Below are 14109 nucleotides of genomic sequence, written 5' to 3'. Positions count from 1 at the left end.
CCTCCCTCTAACCTAGAGACCCTGAGGGCAGAGCCTGGGGCTGCCGCACTTCTGGAGCATCGGCTCATAGCTGGCTGGGCACTGGGGATCAGGAGAGGGGGGCTGAATGCATGAGGGCTGGGACTGGTGAGGGGGCCCCAGGGGCCATGACCCGCGTATGTTGCCTGCGTGTGATGGAGTCTCTCGTGGCTGGTCTGCGGGTCTGTGTGTGTCTGGCTGTGTGTGGGCTGCATATCTGCCTGACTTGGGCTTTTCTGTAAATAACCGGAGGGTCTGTGCCTCTACCTTCCCTCTTGGGCCAGGTGTGCACGTCTGTGACTTTAGGGGAGGAGTCCGGGTCTACGTGTTCAGTGTCTGGGAAGGTCTGCAAATGTTTTTAAATCTGTTGACCTTCAGTTCCACGCCTTGGTCCCACATCTCTCAGGCTCTGTACATTTTCATCCTCTCTGTGACCTGTGTCTCTGACCGGTCCCTTCCTGCTTCTGTCAGAGGTGGTTTCTTTTTCTTTTTTAAAGATTTTATTTATTTTTGAGAGACACAGAGATAGGCAGAGACACAGGCAGAGGGAGAAGTAGACTTCCTGTGGGGACTTGATCTCAGGACCCCAGGATCATGAGCCAAAGGCAGATGCTCAACCACTGAGCCACCCAGGCGTCCTTCTGAGGTGGTTTCTTGTCCACCCTGTCTTCCGGCGGGACTCTTCCTCTGCTGTCTTCTTGGAGTATTTCTTTCCCCACCCCACCTCAGGCTCTCTTCTCATTCAGATTGCCTCCCAATTTGTCCCAGTGCTGGCACCTGCAGTGGTCGTAAGGCGGCAGAGGCGGGAGAGGGACAGAGGGGACCAAGCTGTCACCCTAGAGTGGGCAGGAGAGGACGTGAAAGCTCTGGGGAGGGAGAGGCCAGAACCTGGGAGCCTAGATACCAGATACTGAATTGGGGTGTGGTGCTGGCACTGGGCTGTGCTGCATGGGTGCCAGTCCTGGCTAAGGCATGGTGGCAGTGACTGTGGGGGTGGTTTCACACCTGGCCTCTCCCCAGCTGGTAGCGCTGGTGAAGCCAAACTGGCACCCTCAGAGCACGCATGGGATACCTCGGGGTGGTAGGTGAGTAGATGGTGCCCTAAAGGGAACATGAATGAGTTGTTTGGGAAATAGTCCCCTAGAAGGAGGAGAATTAGAGGGTGGGTGGTGAGCAGCGTCAGGCCCTTGGATGCCAGCTGAGGAGCTGGGACTTTGTCCTGCAGGTGATGGAGACCACAGATAGGTTGTGAACTTCTTGGTGTTACAAAGATCTCTCTGAGTCCCTTGTGGGGGACGGAGGGACCAGTGTGACCAAGCAAGGGCGGGGGGGGGGGGGGCAGCAGCAGCTGGGGGATGGGGTCCCTGCCCTGCCATGGGACCCCGCCCCCTGACATCACTGTCACATTATTGCATTAGGGTTGGCTGACCAATAAGCTGCTGCTTGCTATTATAATGGGTCCTAGCAACGGGTCTGACCTTGGGCTAAGGGAGGAGACCCCACCAGCGGGGAAAGTGTGAGGGGAGAGGGAGAGCCTGCAGGGCAGGTAAGTCCCCTGAGGGCAGAGCTGTCTGGATGGGCTTGTGGGTGAAGGGAGGTAGGGACTTCCAGGGCCAATCCTAGCTCCCTCAGCCCTAATCCCACCCCAGGGCCCACTGACCTGTCTGGCCCTGGCTGCTGGGACCTGCTCTATCTAGCACCTGTTCTCCGATCCTTGGGCCATATCCTTACATGGCTTAGGGGGACAGGGTGTAGGGAGAGTGGGCATAGCATGGGAGAAATGCCTCCACCTAGGTTGGGGGAACAGACCTGGTGGGAATAATGTAATGAGGACACATTTCTGTGGGGGGTGAACGAGGACAGCCCAGACAAGGAGGGAGAAGACAAGCAGGGAGGCAAATATATGTAGCTAAAGAGAGGGCAGCTCTTCAGAGGGATGAGGGAGCCCGGGGACCTGAGTTTGAGTCCTGGCTGGGCCTCTGTGCAGGGACATCACTTGTGTAGTCTGAGTCTCAGTCCCTCCTGTCTGATGGGGACAGTGATCCCTAGCATGAGCTGAGTTTAGCAACTAGGGCAGATCTGGGTGTTTAATGAGGACTCCCAGTGTCTGGGCATCCCCTCATGCCAGGCTTCTTCCACCAGCTGAGCCCCAGAATACTGGCCTAGGGTATAGATAGGTGGGCTCACAATCATCACAGGTCTTGCTTGCCTGTGGCGCACTCAGAGACTGCAGGGGATTGCTTGAAGTCACACAGCTAGGAATATTAACAGGGATAAGATAACACAGACCACCTGCCGTGGGCCAGGCACTATTCCAAATGCTTTATCTGTATCAACTCACTTAGTTCTCAACAACTGGAGGTGGTTTGCTATTATCATAGCTACTGGCCTCATCTTACAGATGAGAGGAACAAGGCAGAGAATTTCAAGTCACTTGCCCCAGGTCACTCAGTGTGTATGTAGGGGAGCCGGATTTAACTCTAGGATTGGCTCCAGGGTGTGGGTCCTTTTCATTACCCCTTCCCGCTGCTCCCAACAGCAGCAGCAGGATACAGCGTACTCTGCCTGGGTCCTGGTGCGGGGCTTAAGCCCTTTGCTTTGCAGGGCTGGGTACAAAATTTGTGGAACCTGGTACAAAATGAAAACACAGGGGCCCTGGTTCAAATATCATTAAGAATTTCAGTCAGTGTCAGGAGAGCATTAAGCCAAGAGCTGAGCCTTTTGAGCCTGGGGCCCTGTCACAAGCTGCCATCAAACTGTTACCCTGAGGACTCCTGAGCACCTCAGGAGGCAGGCCAGTCACCATGCCCTTTACGCAGAGCAACAGGCTCAGAGAGGTACTTCATTCTGCCCCCAGGTCACACAGCAAGTCAGTGGCAAGGATGGGATGGGAGCCTGGGCGTGTGGGACTCTAGAGCCCCCTTCCTTGTGTCAAGATGTACCCAGGTTGTTTTAAGAAGGACTGGGCTGTGAGGTGCCGGACAGACTTCCCTTATATCCTTGGTGTCTCTCTCTCTTCCTACCCTGTGCCAAGGCCCAGAAGAAGTGAACGGCTCCCTTGTGCCCCCGCAGACGCTGAGGACCACGCGTCCTGTGACTCTCCCCCAAACCCTGCGCCCTCTGAACCGTTGGTCACCATGGCTACTTCGAAGTTGCGAGCAGTGCCCGGGGAGGAGGAGACCACCATCCTCATGGCCAAGGAAGAGCTGGAGGCCCTGCGCAGCGCCTTTGAGTCGGGCGACATCCCCCAGGCGGCCTCCCGCCTCCGGGAGCTGCTGGCCTCCTCCCAGAGCATCCGCCTGGAGGTGGGCGTCACAGGCGAGTCGGGCGCTGGCAAGTCCTCCCTCATCAACGCCCTCCGGGGTGTGGGGGCCGAGGACCCCGGCGCGGCCCTCACCGGCGTCGTGGAGACCACAATGCAGCCCTCGCCCTACCCGCACCCACAGTTTCCAGACGTGACCCTGTGGGACCTGCCGGGGGCTGGCTCTCCGGGCTGCCCAGCTGACAAGTACCTGAAGCAGGTGGACTTCGGCCGCTATGACTTCTTCCTGCTGGTCTCTCCCCGCCGCTGCGGGGCTGTGGAGACCCGCCTGGCCTCGGAGATCCTGCGCCAGGGCAAGAAGTTCTACTTTGTGCGCACCAAGGTGGACGAGGACCTGGCGGCCACCCGTACCCAGCGGCCCTCGGGCTTCAGTGAGGCGGCCGTCCTGCAGGAGATCCGTGACCACTGCGCCGAGCGGCTGCGGGTGGCCGGCATGACCGACCCGCGCATCTTCCTCGTGTCCAACCTCTCGCCGGCCCGCTACGACTTTCCGCTGCTCATGTCCACCTGGGAGCACGACCTGCCTGCCCACCGGCGCCACGCTGGCCTGCTTTCGCTGCCCGATATCTCGCTGGAGGCCCTGCAGAAGAAGAAGGACATGCTCCAGGAGCAAGTGCTCAAGACAGCCCTGGTGTCAGGCGTCATCCAGGCCCTGCCCGTGCCAGGGCTGGCGGCCGCCTACGACGACGCTCTGCTCATCCGCTCGCTGCGTGGCTACCACCGCAGCTTCGGCCTGGATGACGACTCGCTGGCCAAGCTGGCTGAGCAGGTGGGCAAGCAGGCAGGTGACCTGCGCTCCGTCATCCGATCCCCGCTGGCCAACGAGGTCTCGCCGGAAACCGTCCTGCGGCTCTACTCACAGTCATCTGACGGTGCCATGCGGGTGGCCCGTGCCTTTGAGAAGGGGATCCCTGTGTTTGGCACGCTGGTGGCCGGGGGCATCAGCTTTGGCACCGTCTATACCATGCTCCAGGGCTGCCTCAATGAAATGGCCGAAGACGCCCAGCGGGTCCGCATCAAGGCCCTGGAGGAGGACGAGCCCCAGTCTGAGGTCAGCCTGGAGGCAGCCGGTGACAATGGTGTGGAAAAGCGGGGATCTGGGGAGGGAGGCTGTGAGGAAGCACCGCTCTCGGCTCGCCGGAAGCTTGGCCTCCTCCTCAAGTATATTCTCGACAGCTGGAAGAAGCGTGACTTGTCAGAAGAGAAGTGACCGTGCAGCCCCACCCCCTGCCTCACCCACAAACCGAGCCTTAGCAAAACCAACTAAACCAAGCCAGTGTATTGAAAATGTGTGCTGCATGCTGAGGGCACCAGAGCTTGCTGTCTTGGTGGGGTTTTGGGGGGGCGTGTGGTGGGGAGGTGTGGAGGGGCTGAAGACGGGACACACTGAACCCCGATGGGACTTGATCTGGGCGGGGAGAGCTTCGAGGTATGGATGGTGCACCAAGGGCCCCTTGGTGGGAATCTCTCTCCCTGGTCCCCTGGTAGTCAAGGGAGATTTGGGGGGCATTAGGATAGCCAGGCCCGGATCCAAGATAGGATCCCACTGTCAACCCGTGCGGGTAACTTGGTGCAGTTCAGGGCTGGCTATGCCGCCATCTGTCTGTTTCTGAGAAGCCCAGGGTCTCAAAGACTTCCTCTAGAAAGGGAGGGGCAGCCAATCAGTGCCCAGGACTGGCACAATGGTGCCTAGCAACCTGGTTAAACAGGGTGGGGGGCCAGCCCCCCTGCCACAGTGAGTGTTGGTCATCCCGGACCAGCCCCGCTGCTGCAGGGAGTGATGGTCAGTGTGGGTGGCAGGGGGGGGAGGCCCCATGGCCTTGGGCTGGTCTCTGTATGGAGAATGGGGTGGCAAGAGGGCTGGTGGGCTCTTTCTCTCTGCATCAAAGGAGAGAGGGTCAGGGGGTGAATCCTGCCACCTCGAACAAGTTGTTTTGGAGAGCTTGCAGGTGTGTGTGTGGGAAGGTGTGTGGTAATGAGATTTCTGGTGTGCCTGTGATTGGGAGGAGTGTTGGTAAGTGTCCTGGATTTTGATGCTGTGGGTCAGAGGTTGTAAGCAGTCTGCTGACTGGGGTTACCTGCTGTCTCTGCATGGCCTGTGGGTGCAGGAATGGTGGGGTTGTGCTAAAGGCATGGGGCTGAGAGATGGTGATGGCAGGGGGATTCCTGAAAGTTCCATGTGGCTGTAGGTATTGATGGGCGTGAACAACACGGGGTGAGGGGATCTGCATCTGCCCAGGCGTCCCTGCAAAACTGAATCCCGGGGTACTCCCTATTGCTCTGTCCTTGGCTCTTCGGTGGGAATGCACAAGTGAACCTGACATCCTCATACCCACCAAAGCCTGACCTCACATGCCAAGTCAAGGGTCACATATGTCTAAAAGTTGAAAAAAGTACCTGAGTAGGGGCTTTGGACAGGACAGGCTGCCCCTAGGGCTTCTGTGGGCTTGGATAAGGTCAGGGAAGGGTCAGATTTAGGTGCGGAGAAAGGTGAGTTCACAGGAAGGCTCTGGAGGCTGTGTACAAGGCTGGTGGTAAAGCAGGGACTCCAGTGCAGGGGAGGTGGCCTCACCCCTAGTTGCTCACACATACTGCCTACAGAGATTCCCAGATCTGGTGATGGTTCTAGCCTCATTTGAAGGCCTCAAATTACCTTGAACCTGTGAACCAGTTCCAGACTAAGAAGGGCTGCTTTCACCTGGCCATTTACAGGGGCTGCCAGTTCTCTTTGCTGAAGAGCTCTGTGCTTTGCAAAGGGATTCTTCTCTTCCTGGAAGGCCTTCCCATTGGATCTGCCGGGACTGCTTTTGGATCTTTTTGCACCAAAGAGCTGGTGGGGAATAAGGGTAGGGAAATCCCAGACCCCCAGATATGAGGACAGATGGTCCACTCCAAATCTTTTCTCAAAAAACAGCTCACATCCCTACCCCTGTGAACCCTCAGACATTGTCTTAAACACAGGACTCGTGGGCCCCGAGGGGCTGGGATGGGAAGGTCAGGCATGAATAGCAATACTCTCCCTACACTGCGCCTAAGGTTAAGATCCACTGATTGCCCTGTCCTGTCCTTTCTGCCTCCATCTGTCCCTTCCTCATCCCCCATCTTCACCCACTCGGCCCCTCTTCTAGGGCAGGCCTCACCCTCTCCAGCAGCTCCTGCCCCTGCTCCTTGCCTCATCTCCCAGGCTCTGGTGTTATTCCCCAAAGTCCACTGAGGGCTCAATGCCCACTGTGCACCTCTCCCTTCCCTGTTGAAAACCCTTCCATGGCAACCCACACAGAAAGATCAAGCTCAGTCTGATGCTCCAAGACCACTTCAAGCTGGCCTTTGAACCTTGTCAACAATAAGACCCTGAGTCTTCTGAAAACAGAGCTGGAGTAACTTGGGGAGTCATCTCTCCATTTCACAGGTGAGGAAGCAGAAGGGGGAACTAAAGGCTGCAGAGGGGACATGACCCTCGCAATGTCACCCATGTCCCTGGTATGGCTGGGACTAGTTGGAGTCGTGCTGGTACCCTAGTCCATCACACCAAGGAGGACTCGGAGGCTCAGAGCAGGGCGGGGCTCATGGAAGTGTGCACTGTGGGTCCTGAGCAGATGTGGGTCCCTGAAACCAGCAGTCGTGGGGGGCAGTGTCTTCACAGATGCACCAGGCCTATTCCATCGAGTCTCTTGCTGGTGTTGGAACTGTAGCACCCAGAGAGGTCCTGGCACACAGCGGGTGATCAATGGTACAAAGATGGTATGGGGAGGTTGTCTGGCAAAAGGATCAGAGGGAGCTGGCCCATGTCCTGGCTCTGGTGCAGACTAGAAGACATTTAGTGAGGCTTACTCCCTGAGCCTTGGTTTCCTATTCTGTACAATGGGGACTTAATGAAATTATGCATGAGGTTAGAACAGTGGCTGGCCCTGAGTAAACAAGTATAAACTGCCTTCAGCGATGATGATGGTTCTAGCTCTTAATTACTGCCCTACATTGTTGATCACAGTGCCTGGTGCATGGGAAATGCCACAAAAAGTTATTTAGGAATTTTAATTCTAGGGGCCCCTGGCTGGCTTGGTTCATGGAGCCTGCGACTCTTGATCTCAGAGTTGTGAGTTCCAGCCCTATGTTGGATGTAGAGAGTACTTAAAAAAACTAAAAATTTTTTAAAAATCTTAAAAAAATTTGAACTCTAGGATCACAAGACCCAATTTCTATTCCCAATATTCCAGGCACTAGCTGGAGGCCTTCGGCAAATGATTTTTCCTCCTAGCGCCAAACGCAGATAGTAAGGGAATCTCCTCTTCCGGCTGTTATGAGGATTTTATGAGCTACTCCAGGAGGAGAACCTGGCAGTGATGAATAAATGTGAACTGAACTAAAGTATTTAGCACCAGGCCTGGCATATGGTTGCACTCTCAGTACGATTGCTGGTGATGCCTCAAATACCTGAGACATGATGAGGGATGTAGAGAGAGGGAAAATACTCTTACCCGTCCTGTTGAAGGTCATCCATCCTGAAGACAGAAGCCTGTACCTCAGGTAGCCCATGGCGAGCAGAGTTTTCCAGTCAAACTTCACCTGGTCCAAGATACTGGAGCTATGGAGGGACACCAGTGCTCTGAAGGGAGCCTTTGAGGTGGGGGACCTGCCAACAGTAGCCACCAAGCTGCAGGCCACACTTCACTTGCCGGAGAACGCCAGGCTGGACACTGGCATTACTGGGGGCACAGGCTCAGGCAAGTCGACCTTTGTCAATGCCATCAGGGGGCTGGGAGACGAGGACCCCAGATCAGCCTACACGGGCGTGGTGGAAATGTCGGTGGACCCCACACCATATGCACACCCTAAGTACCCCAACGTTGTCATCTGGGACCTGCTGGGCATTGACACGCCCACCTTCCAAGCCAAAAAATACCTCCAGCAGGTGCTGCTGGACCGTTATGACTTCCTCCTCCTCATCACCTTGGAGAGCTTCACTGCCCACCATACCCAGCTAGCCTGTGAGATCCTGCAGCAGGGCAAGCGCTTCTACTTCATCCGCTCCAAGGTGGACGTGGACATGCGGCCTCATGCAGCCGGCGCCCCAGCACCTTTTCAGAGGAAAGAGCACTCAGCCAGACCCGGGAGGACTGTTGGCAACGGCTGGAAGGTGAGCTTAGGCTCTGGCCGGTGGAAGCGGGTGGGAGCATTGGGGGTGGTGGATTCTGGAGGGATGGCCCGCCCCTTCCCCTTCCTCTTCCAGCTGAGGCCCACAGTGGGGAAGGGGTCGTCCAAGGTCACACTGCGTGACTGAACTCAGCCCCGCAGTGAAATAATGCTCACAGCTGCCATTCATTTCCTGAGACTTGGCACTGCTCGGTCACAGGTGACAGAGACCCATTACCTGCATAAGGAAATGGGACATGTGCTGGCTTGTGTATTTGCCAAGTTAGAGCAGTGCAAATGCCACATGCCTACGGGATGCTGGCAGCTGTGGCTGAGGGCAGCTAACATTTATTAAGGGATTACCAGAGGCACCATTTTCACACACTCGCTTCACTACCACAGTATCCCTAGGAGGTAGGTACAATGATCCCCTTATTTGATTTGGTAACTTGCCCAAGTCCACACAGGTGGTAGGTAGCAAGGCTGGGATCTGAACTCAGGCGCCCAGTTCCAGGGCCAACACTCTAGAGCAATGTCGTGCTGTGCCGTCCTGGCAAATGCTCATGCCTCAGCAGCTGTCAGAACACGGTGGCCTGCTTCGGTGCCAAAACCCAGTGGTGCTCTTGTCTCCTGCAGTGGGGGGCGTGAAGGCCCCGTCTTCCGGCTTTCCATGTTTGAGCTGGGCAAGTACAATTTCGACCTGCTGGAGGAGTTGATGGTGAAGGAACTCCATAAACAGCCATAAGCGGCATGCGTTTCTGCTGGCCATGCCCAACATCTCGAAGCCCATCCTAGAGCAGAAGGCAGCCTCGCTACAGCAGCACCTCTGGCTGGTGACCACTGTGGCCTGCGGTGTCAACCCAAGCCCTGTGCCAGTTGTGCAGGATGTGGTGTGTGACCTGTGCATGCTCATCAACTCCCTGGAAGGCTACTGCCACAGCTTCGGCTTAGACAAGGACTCCCTCATAATGCTGGCGGAGCAGACAGGCCAGCCCTGGCACAAGATCCTGGAGGCAGTACAGGGCCTGAAGACCAAAGTCACTGAGGCACTAGTGGTCGAACTACTGGGCCAGGCCTCCAGGGATGCCTCTGCATTCACACAGGAGCTCCTCAACGTGCCTGTCCTAGGCACCTTGGTCACCTGTGGCATCTCCTTTGCTACCATCTACCAGATGCTCCGCACGTCTCTGGATAAGGTGATCAAGGATGCCCAGAAAGTGCTGACTTAGGCCTTCCTCGACAAGCCCAACCACAAGATCCCAGATAAATCCAATCAACAATCCCAGCCCTGACCCTAGGCCAGCTGGAAGTGGTAGTGAAGGGCTGGGAGGCTATAGGTTCTATCTGTCCCCAGGCTGTGTGGTGTTGGGGGATGGAAAGAAATGCAAGCTCTAACTCTCCTGGACTGAGCCCCGTGTGCTGTCTCTGTGCTTTTGGGTCCTGGATCTATGCCCTTGCTGGCCACTGCCCCACCTTTCCTGCTCTGAACCCTCACATCAACCAGCAGTTCCCCAGGGATGGGGAGGGATGGGATGGGGCATGGGGCAGGTGAATTTCAACAAGGTAAGGAGAGGAACTCAGTTGTCTAGCTAGAGAAGGCACTCTATTTTTTAAAAGATTTATTTACTCATGAGAGAGAGGCAGAGACACAGGCAGAAGGAGAAGCAGGCTCCCTGAGGGGAGCCTAATATGGGACCTGATCCCAGGACTCTAGGATCACGACCCGAGCTGAAGGCAGACACTCAACCACTGAGCCACCCAGGTGCCCCTAGAAAGGGCACTTTAGAAGGTGTGCAGGGGGCAAAAGGTGCAGAAGCATTTCCCTAAGAAGGCACTGAATGTCACAGCTCTGAAGGGCCTTGAGGATCATTAGGGGAGGTTCTTGCCTGAGGTCTTCTCAGCCAGCAAATGGTAGGGCCAGAGCCTGCCCTGGGTCTCCTGCCTCCCAAACCTCACCCCTTTCCTTTTTTAGAGATCGTGCAGATCCAACTCCTGGGCTGAGTGTTTTCTTCATCACACCCAGGATTCCCATGACAAGGATGCGAGAGGGCTGTAGCATATGCCCCAGGGCAGGAGGAAGGCAGGGAGACCAAGGGGGAACGGGGTGGTAGGCGGACAGACTCGGCTGGTGACAGGAACCAACTGCGTTAGCAAAGGGTGGAGTGGCAGGATTGGAAAGTCAGGACTAGCTGGGGATGATGGGTGGGGTGGCCAGATTCATTTGGAGACACACTTTGGGAAACGTTAAGCTAAGATGTAGCGTATTTAAACTGAGATGAAGGTAGGTCCCATACTGAAGTGTATGGTGTATTTGAGAGTAGGTTCTGGATTTAAGGGTAGAGACTACTTTTAAGCAAGAACTGATGAGGTCTATGGGGGGAAGGAAGCCAACATATTTAACCAACAGTAGGCACTGTACGTAAGGGTAACATATGAATACCTGCATAAGGGCAGAAGCTGTTTCAATCAGGGGAAGGACTATATTGAACTAGGGTACGCTCTTTTTAACCATGTATTGAATTAGGCGTTGTATTTAGCTAGGCATTTCACCGAAGGCAGAAACTGTCTTCAGCTGAAAGCAGAGGACACGAGGGTAGTAACTGCATTTAGCCAAAGGAAGGGACTGTGTTTTCCTATCAGTAGCACAGAGATGGGAGGCTTAATGTCACCCCAGAAACAGAATACTCCCTTCTAGGGGCTTCCTCCTTAGCAGAGACTGTCTTCATCTGCTCCTGACAGCTCTATGACCTACAGTGGCTGTGTCCCAAATGTGCCCTGCTCCCTAGGATAACATGCTGGGGAGAGCAGAAGAAAAGCACCAGAACAGGCTTGCATGACTGTTTTTATTCAAACCACCAGATCTGCCCCAACAAAGAGCTCCCCAGACCCTGCCGCACCTTACAGGATCAGGCTTAGAGTCAGGGAGGAGGGACCTGTTGCTCCTGTCCCTGCAGAGGGAGGTCGAGATGGAACCTGGGATTCCTGGTGACCATCCAGACGACTCCCACTGCCTGTCCCTGTGGGGAACTGAGGATGGGCCACCCTACCCCAGGGTGGGGGTGGGATTTCAAAGTTGCCCCCGGAACAATACTCCATTGAGGGTGAGGGGCCTGGCCCTGGACACCTCATGTCTCTGGGCGAGAACGTCGCGGTCCCTCATCCATCAGGCCTGCTGCCACGCTCCACCCCAGCACGGGAGTAGGACACGTGATGCTCCCTAACCATTCATGGGGACCCAGAAGGGGGTTCTCTGCATGACGTTCCTTCCCTCGGCCTCAGGCCAGCAGGCGGCTGTACTCTGCCAGGGCAGAGGACTTTTTCACGCCATCCCAGATCCGGGCAGCATAGTGGAACCTGTGGGAGGAGGTCCACAGTCAGTTGCCTGGCTGTGGCCCACCAGCCTCATGCTGACCCTGGCCAGGAGGGAAAACAGGTCCTGTGTACGAGCCATATGACCTGAGACAAGAGCTTCCTTGGTCAAGAAGCAGGGAAGATGGCCATGCTGACGGGAGAGGCCTAGGTTCTCAGACCTCACCCAGGGTGAGCAAAGCTGAGGGTGCCTGGTCTGGGACAAAGGCCTCAAAGCCCCAACTCTGAGACCAAACTTCTTTCCATACTCGGTGTTGGCCTTTGTGGATTGGGGTTCTCCCTCTCTCTCCCTGCAGGGTCTTGTAATGACCCTTGCCTGCCTTGGCCTCTGCTGTAGACAGTGAAAGGAAGAGAGCTCCCAGCCCTTTCTGCCACAGCTGACTGCAGGCCCAGGGGAGCCACGCTAAAGGCTGCACCAGGTGAAGCTATTTCCCTCTCAAATTTGTGTCTTCTAGAAATTAGATGGTACAGACCTGGATCTGGCAGATGTGTTGTGGGCTCCGGACACAGAGAGTCATGTGATGTTGGGGCTGGGGAGGTTCAGGGCTCTGTGACAGCAGGGCGGAGAAAGCCAGTGGCCAGCGAAGGAGGGAAGGTGGAGGGGGACAGTGAAGCTGTGCCATCCAGAGAGAGCTGGAGAATGCAGCTGCTGTGGGGGCATTCCAGGGCCTCAAGGCTTACACTCAGGGCCTCAGAATAAACCCTCCTCGAGCTTGACTGGGCTCACTGGTCCTACTACTCACCATCAAATGACACCTAGCCACAGGTGTGTGATGGTGCTACATGACATTTCCTTTCTCTTAGTCTAGATTTCCCCACTAGTAAAACTGGTAACAGGACTTAAACCCCACTGGCTACTGGGGAGGACTCAAGATCACATGAAACAGCACAATGCCTGGCATGGAAGCAATTACCACCGTTTCAGAAAAGGAAATAGAGATGTGGCGAGACCACTGAGAACTTCCTCTTGTCTGCACCAGGGTGGGGCCCTCACACTGACCCCTCTGCCAAGAGCTCTTACCAGTTCTTCTCCGTGAGGATCGTGTGTGACAGCTGTGGCCGGGCCATTGACATCACTTGACTCCGGAGCTTGCTCACCAAGGACTGGAAACTGGGGTGGCCGCGGTACCCAGGGAGCAGGGAGAAGAGAGGGCTGGAACCGGGTCCTGGACAGTTAAGGTTGGGGGATAAGGAGGTCAGCCTGGCAGGGAGGGCCTTTCCCTTCTCCTAGCCATCTAGAATCCTGGGCTGAAATACCAGGAGTACCTCTACATTCAGACCCAGCCCAGCTCTTCCCGTACTTCCACAACTTGAAAACATGCTCCTAAGAAAGGGTCCAAGCACCTTAGGGACCAGTGTGGGTCTCTATCGTCCCAGACCAGACTCCCCTGAGGAAGAACCATACCTGCTCTTGGTGGGTTTTCACTCTCTGCCTCGCTGTCCATGAAGGGCACAAGGAACAAGTTGACCTCAGAGTCCAGGAAGTCCGGTGGGAGCCCGGGGAAGACATTACACTGTAACATGGACAGAGTACCTGGAGGAGAGAACCCATCAGCCTGCGGGTCCTATGCTGAGGGGCAGGGGAGGCACAGGTCTGATGATTGTCTAACTTGGGTCAGGAGGCCAGTGTAGACATCAGGGCCAGGGGACCAGATCAGGAATCGAGAGACTGTTGGCCAGTTTGGGGGGTGGTTCAGGGACCCTCACCCTTGTAACGCAAGTGGGAGTGAGCCATGAGCTGGTCAATCATCAGGTGCATCTGTCGCAGCTTTCGAGGACAGAAGTCCTCTCGGCGAGCTTTGTTCTGCAGGAAGACTGAGGGGTGGAGAGATGTGGTCCCGTGAGGCCGCTGGGATTTGGCTATGTGGACTTCCCTTCTCATGCCAAAGATCGGCCATCACCCCTGGGTTCAGAGCACTTGTAAATATTTACATGACATGTCACTTTGCTTTAGCACCAGGCCCTGCACGGGGTGATGCTGGGGACCTAGATAGGAGTCACAACTGGCTTCCACCCCCCCAGAGTCCCCAGTCTGGATGGAAAAGACAGAAGAGGATGATAGCCACAGGATCAGGAGTATGACAGGAAGGCCCCCAAGGGCCTGGGAGACAGGAAATAGAAGAGACCCCACCTAGGGTAGCATTAAGTGAACTAGACAGATCTTTGTTGAAAACAGGACATAGGTAGAGCATAGCTGAGCAAGGACAGAACTGGCAAAGGATTGGCATGTGTGCAGCTGAAAGAGGGAAAGAACAGGGCACCTGGGGCCA

The 14109-nt window shown here is 55.8% G+C and overlaps 3 protein-coding genes across 15 annotated transcripts in view; 2 read left to right on the top strand and 1 right to left on the bottom strand.

Moving 5' to 3' along the window:
- Window positions 1–1489: 1489 nt before the first annotated feature.
- LOC476445 (interferon-inducible GTPase 5-like) lies at window positions 1490–4624 on the top strand. The gene is made up of 2 exons (NM_001286980.1): window positions 1490–1564; window positions 3091–4624. The coding sequence occupies exon 2, from the start codon at window positions 3156–3158 to the stop codon at window positions 4548–4550; it is 1395 nt and encodes a 464-aa protein (NP_001273909.1). The 5' UTR covers window positions 1490–1564; window positions 3091–3155; the 3' UTR covers window positions 4551–4624.
- A 372-nt stretch (window positions 4625–4996) lies between these two features.
- On the top strand, window positions 4997–9873 carry LOC612400 (interferon-inducible GTPase 5-like). 5 transcript variants are annotated; one of them, XM_038528687.1, is made up of 4 exons: window positions 4997–5123; window positions 6621–6749; window positions 7830–8474; window positions 9107–9873. In XM_038528687.1, the coding sequence occupies exons 3-4, from the start codon at window positions 7872–7874 to the stop codon at window positions 9116–9118; spliced, it is 615 nt and encodes a 204-aa protein (XP_038384615.1). In that variant the 5' UTR covers window positions 4997–5123; window positions 6621–6749; window positions 7830–7871; the 3' UTR covers window positions 9119–9873. The 5 variants fall into 5 exon arrangements, with proteins under 5 accessions (XP_038384615.1, XP_038384610.1, XP_038384614.1 ...); XM_038528682.1 differs by having other exon boundaries at window positions 4998–5123; window positions 7555–8474; XM_038528683.1 differs by having other exon boundaries at window positions 5052–5123; window positions 6469–6749; window positions 7555–8474.
- Window positions 8797–14109, bottom strand: part of SMG9 (SMG9 nonsense mediated mRNA decay factor) — a 21702-nt gene continuing 16389 nt past the window's right edge. For 6 of the 9 annotated variants that reach the window (XM_038528668.1, XM_038528676.1, XM_038528671.1 and 3 more), the window contains 4 exons: window positions 13547–13654; window positions 13245–13373; window positions 12861–13005; window positions 8797–9173 (listed from right to left, as the gene is read on the bottom strand). In XM_038528668.1, the coding sequence (XP_038384596.1) occupies window positions 9032–9173; window positions 12861–13005; window positions 13245–13373; window positions 13547–13654 (524 nt within the window). In that variant the 3' untranslated portion in view covers window positions 8797–9031. The other 3 variants (XM_038528672.1, XM_038528673.1, XM_038528675.1) reach the window with 3 other exon arrangements.

Source organism: Canis lupus, chromosome 1 (genome assembly GCF_011100685.1).
Source record: "Canis lupus familiaris isolate Mischka breed German Shepherd chromosome 1, alternate assembly UU_Cfam_GSD_1.0, whole genome shotgun sequence".
Taxonomy (NCBI): Eukaryota; Metazoa; Chordata; class Mammalia; order Carnivora; family Canidae; genus Canis; species Canis lupus.
This window is presented reverse-complemented; position numbering and strand designations above follow the sequence as displayed.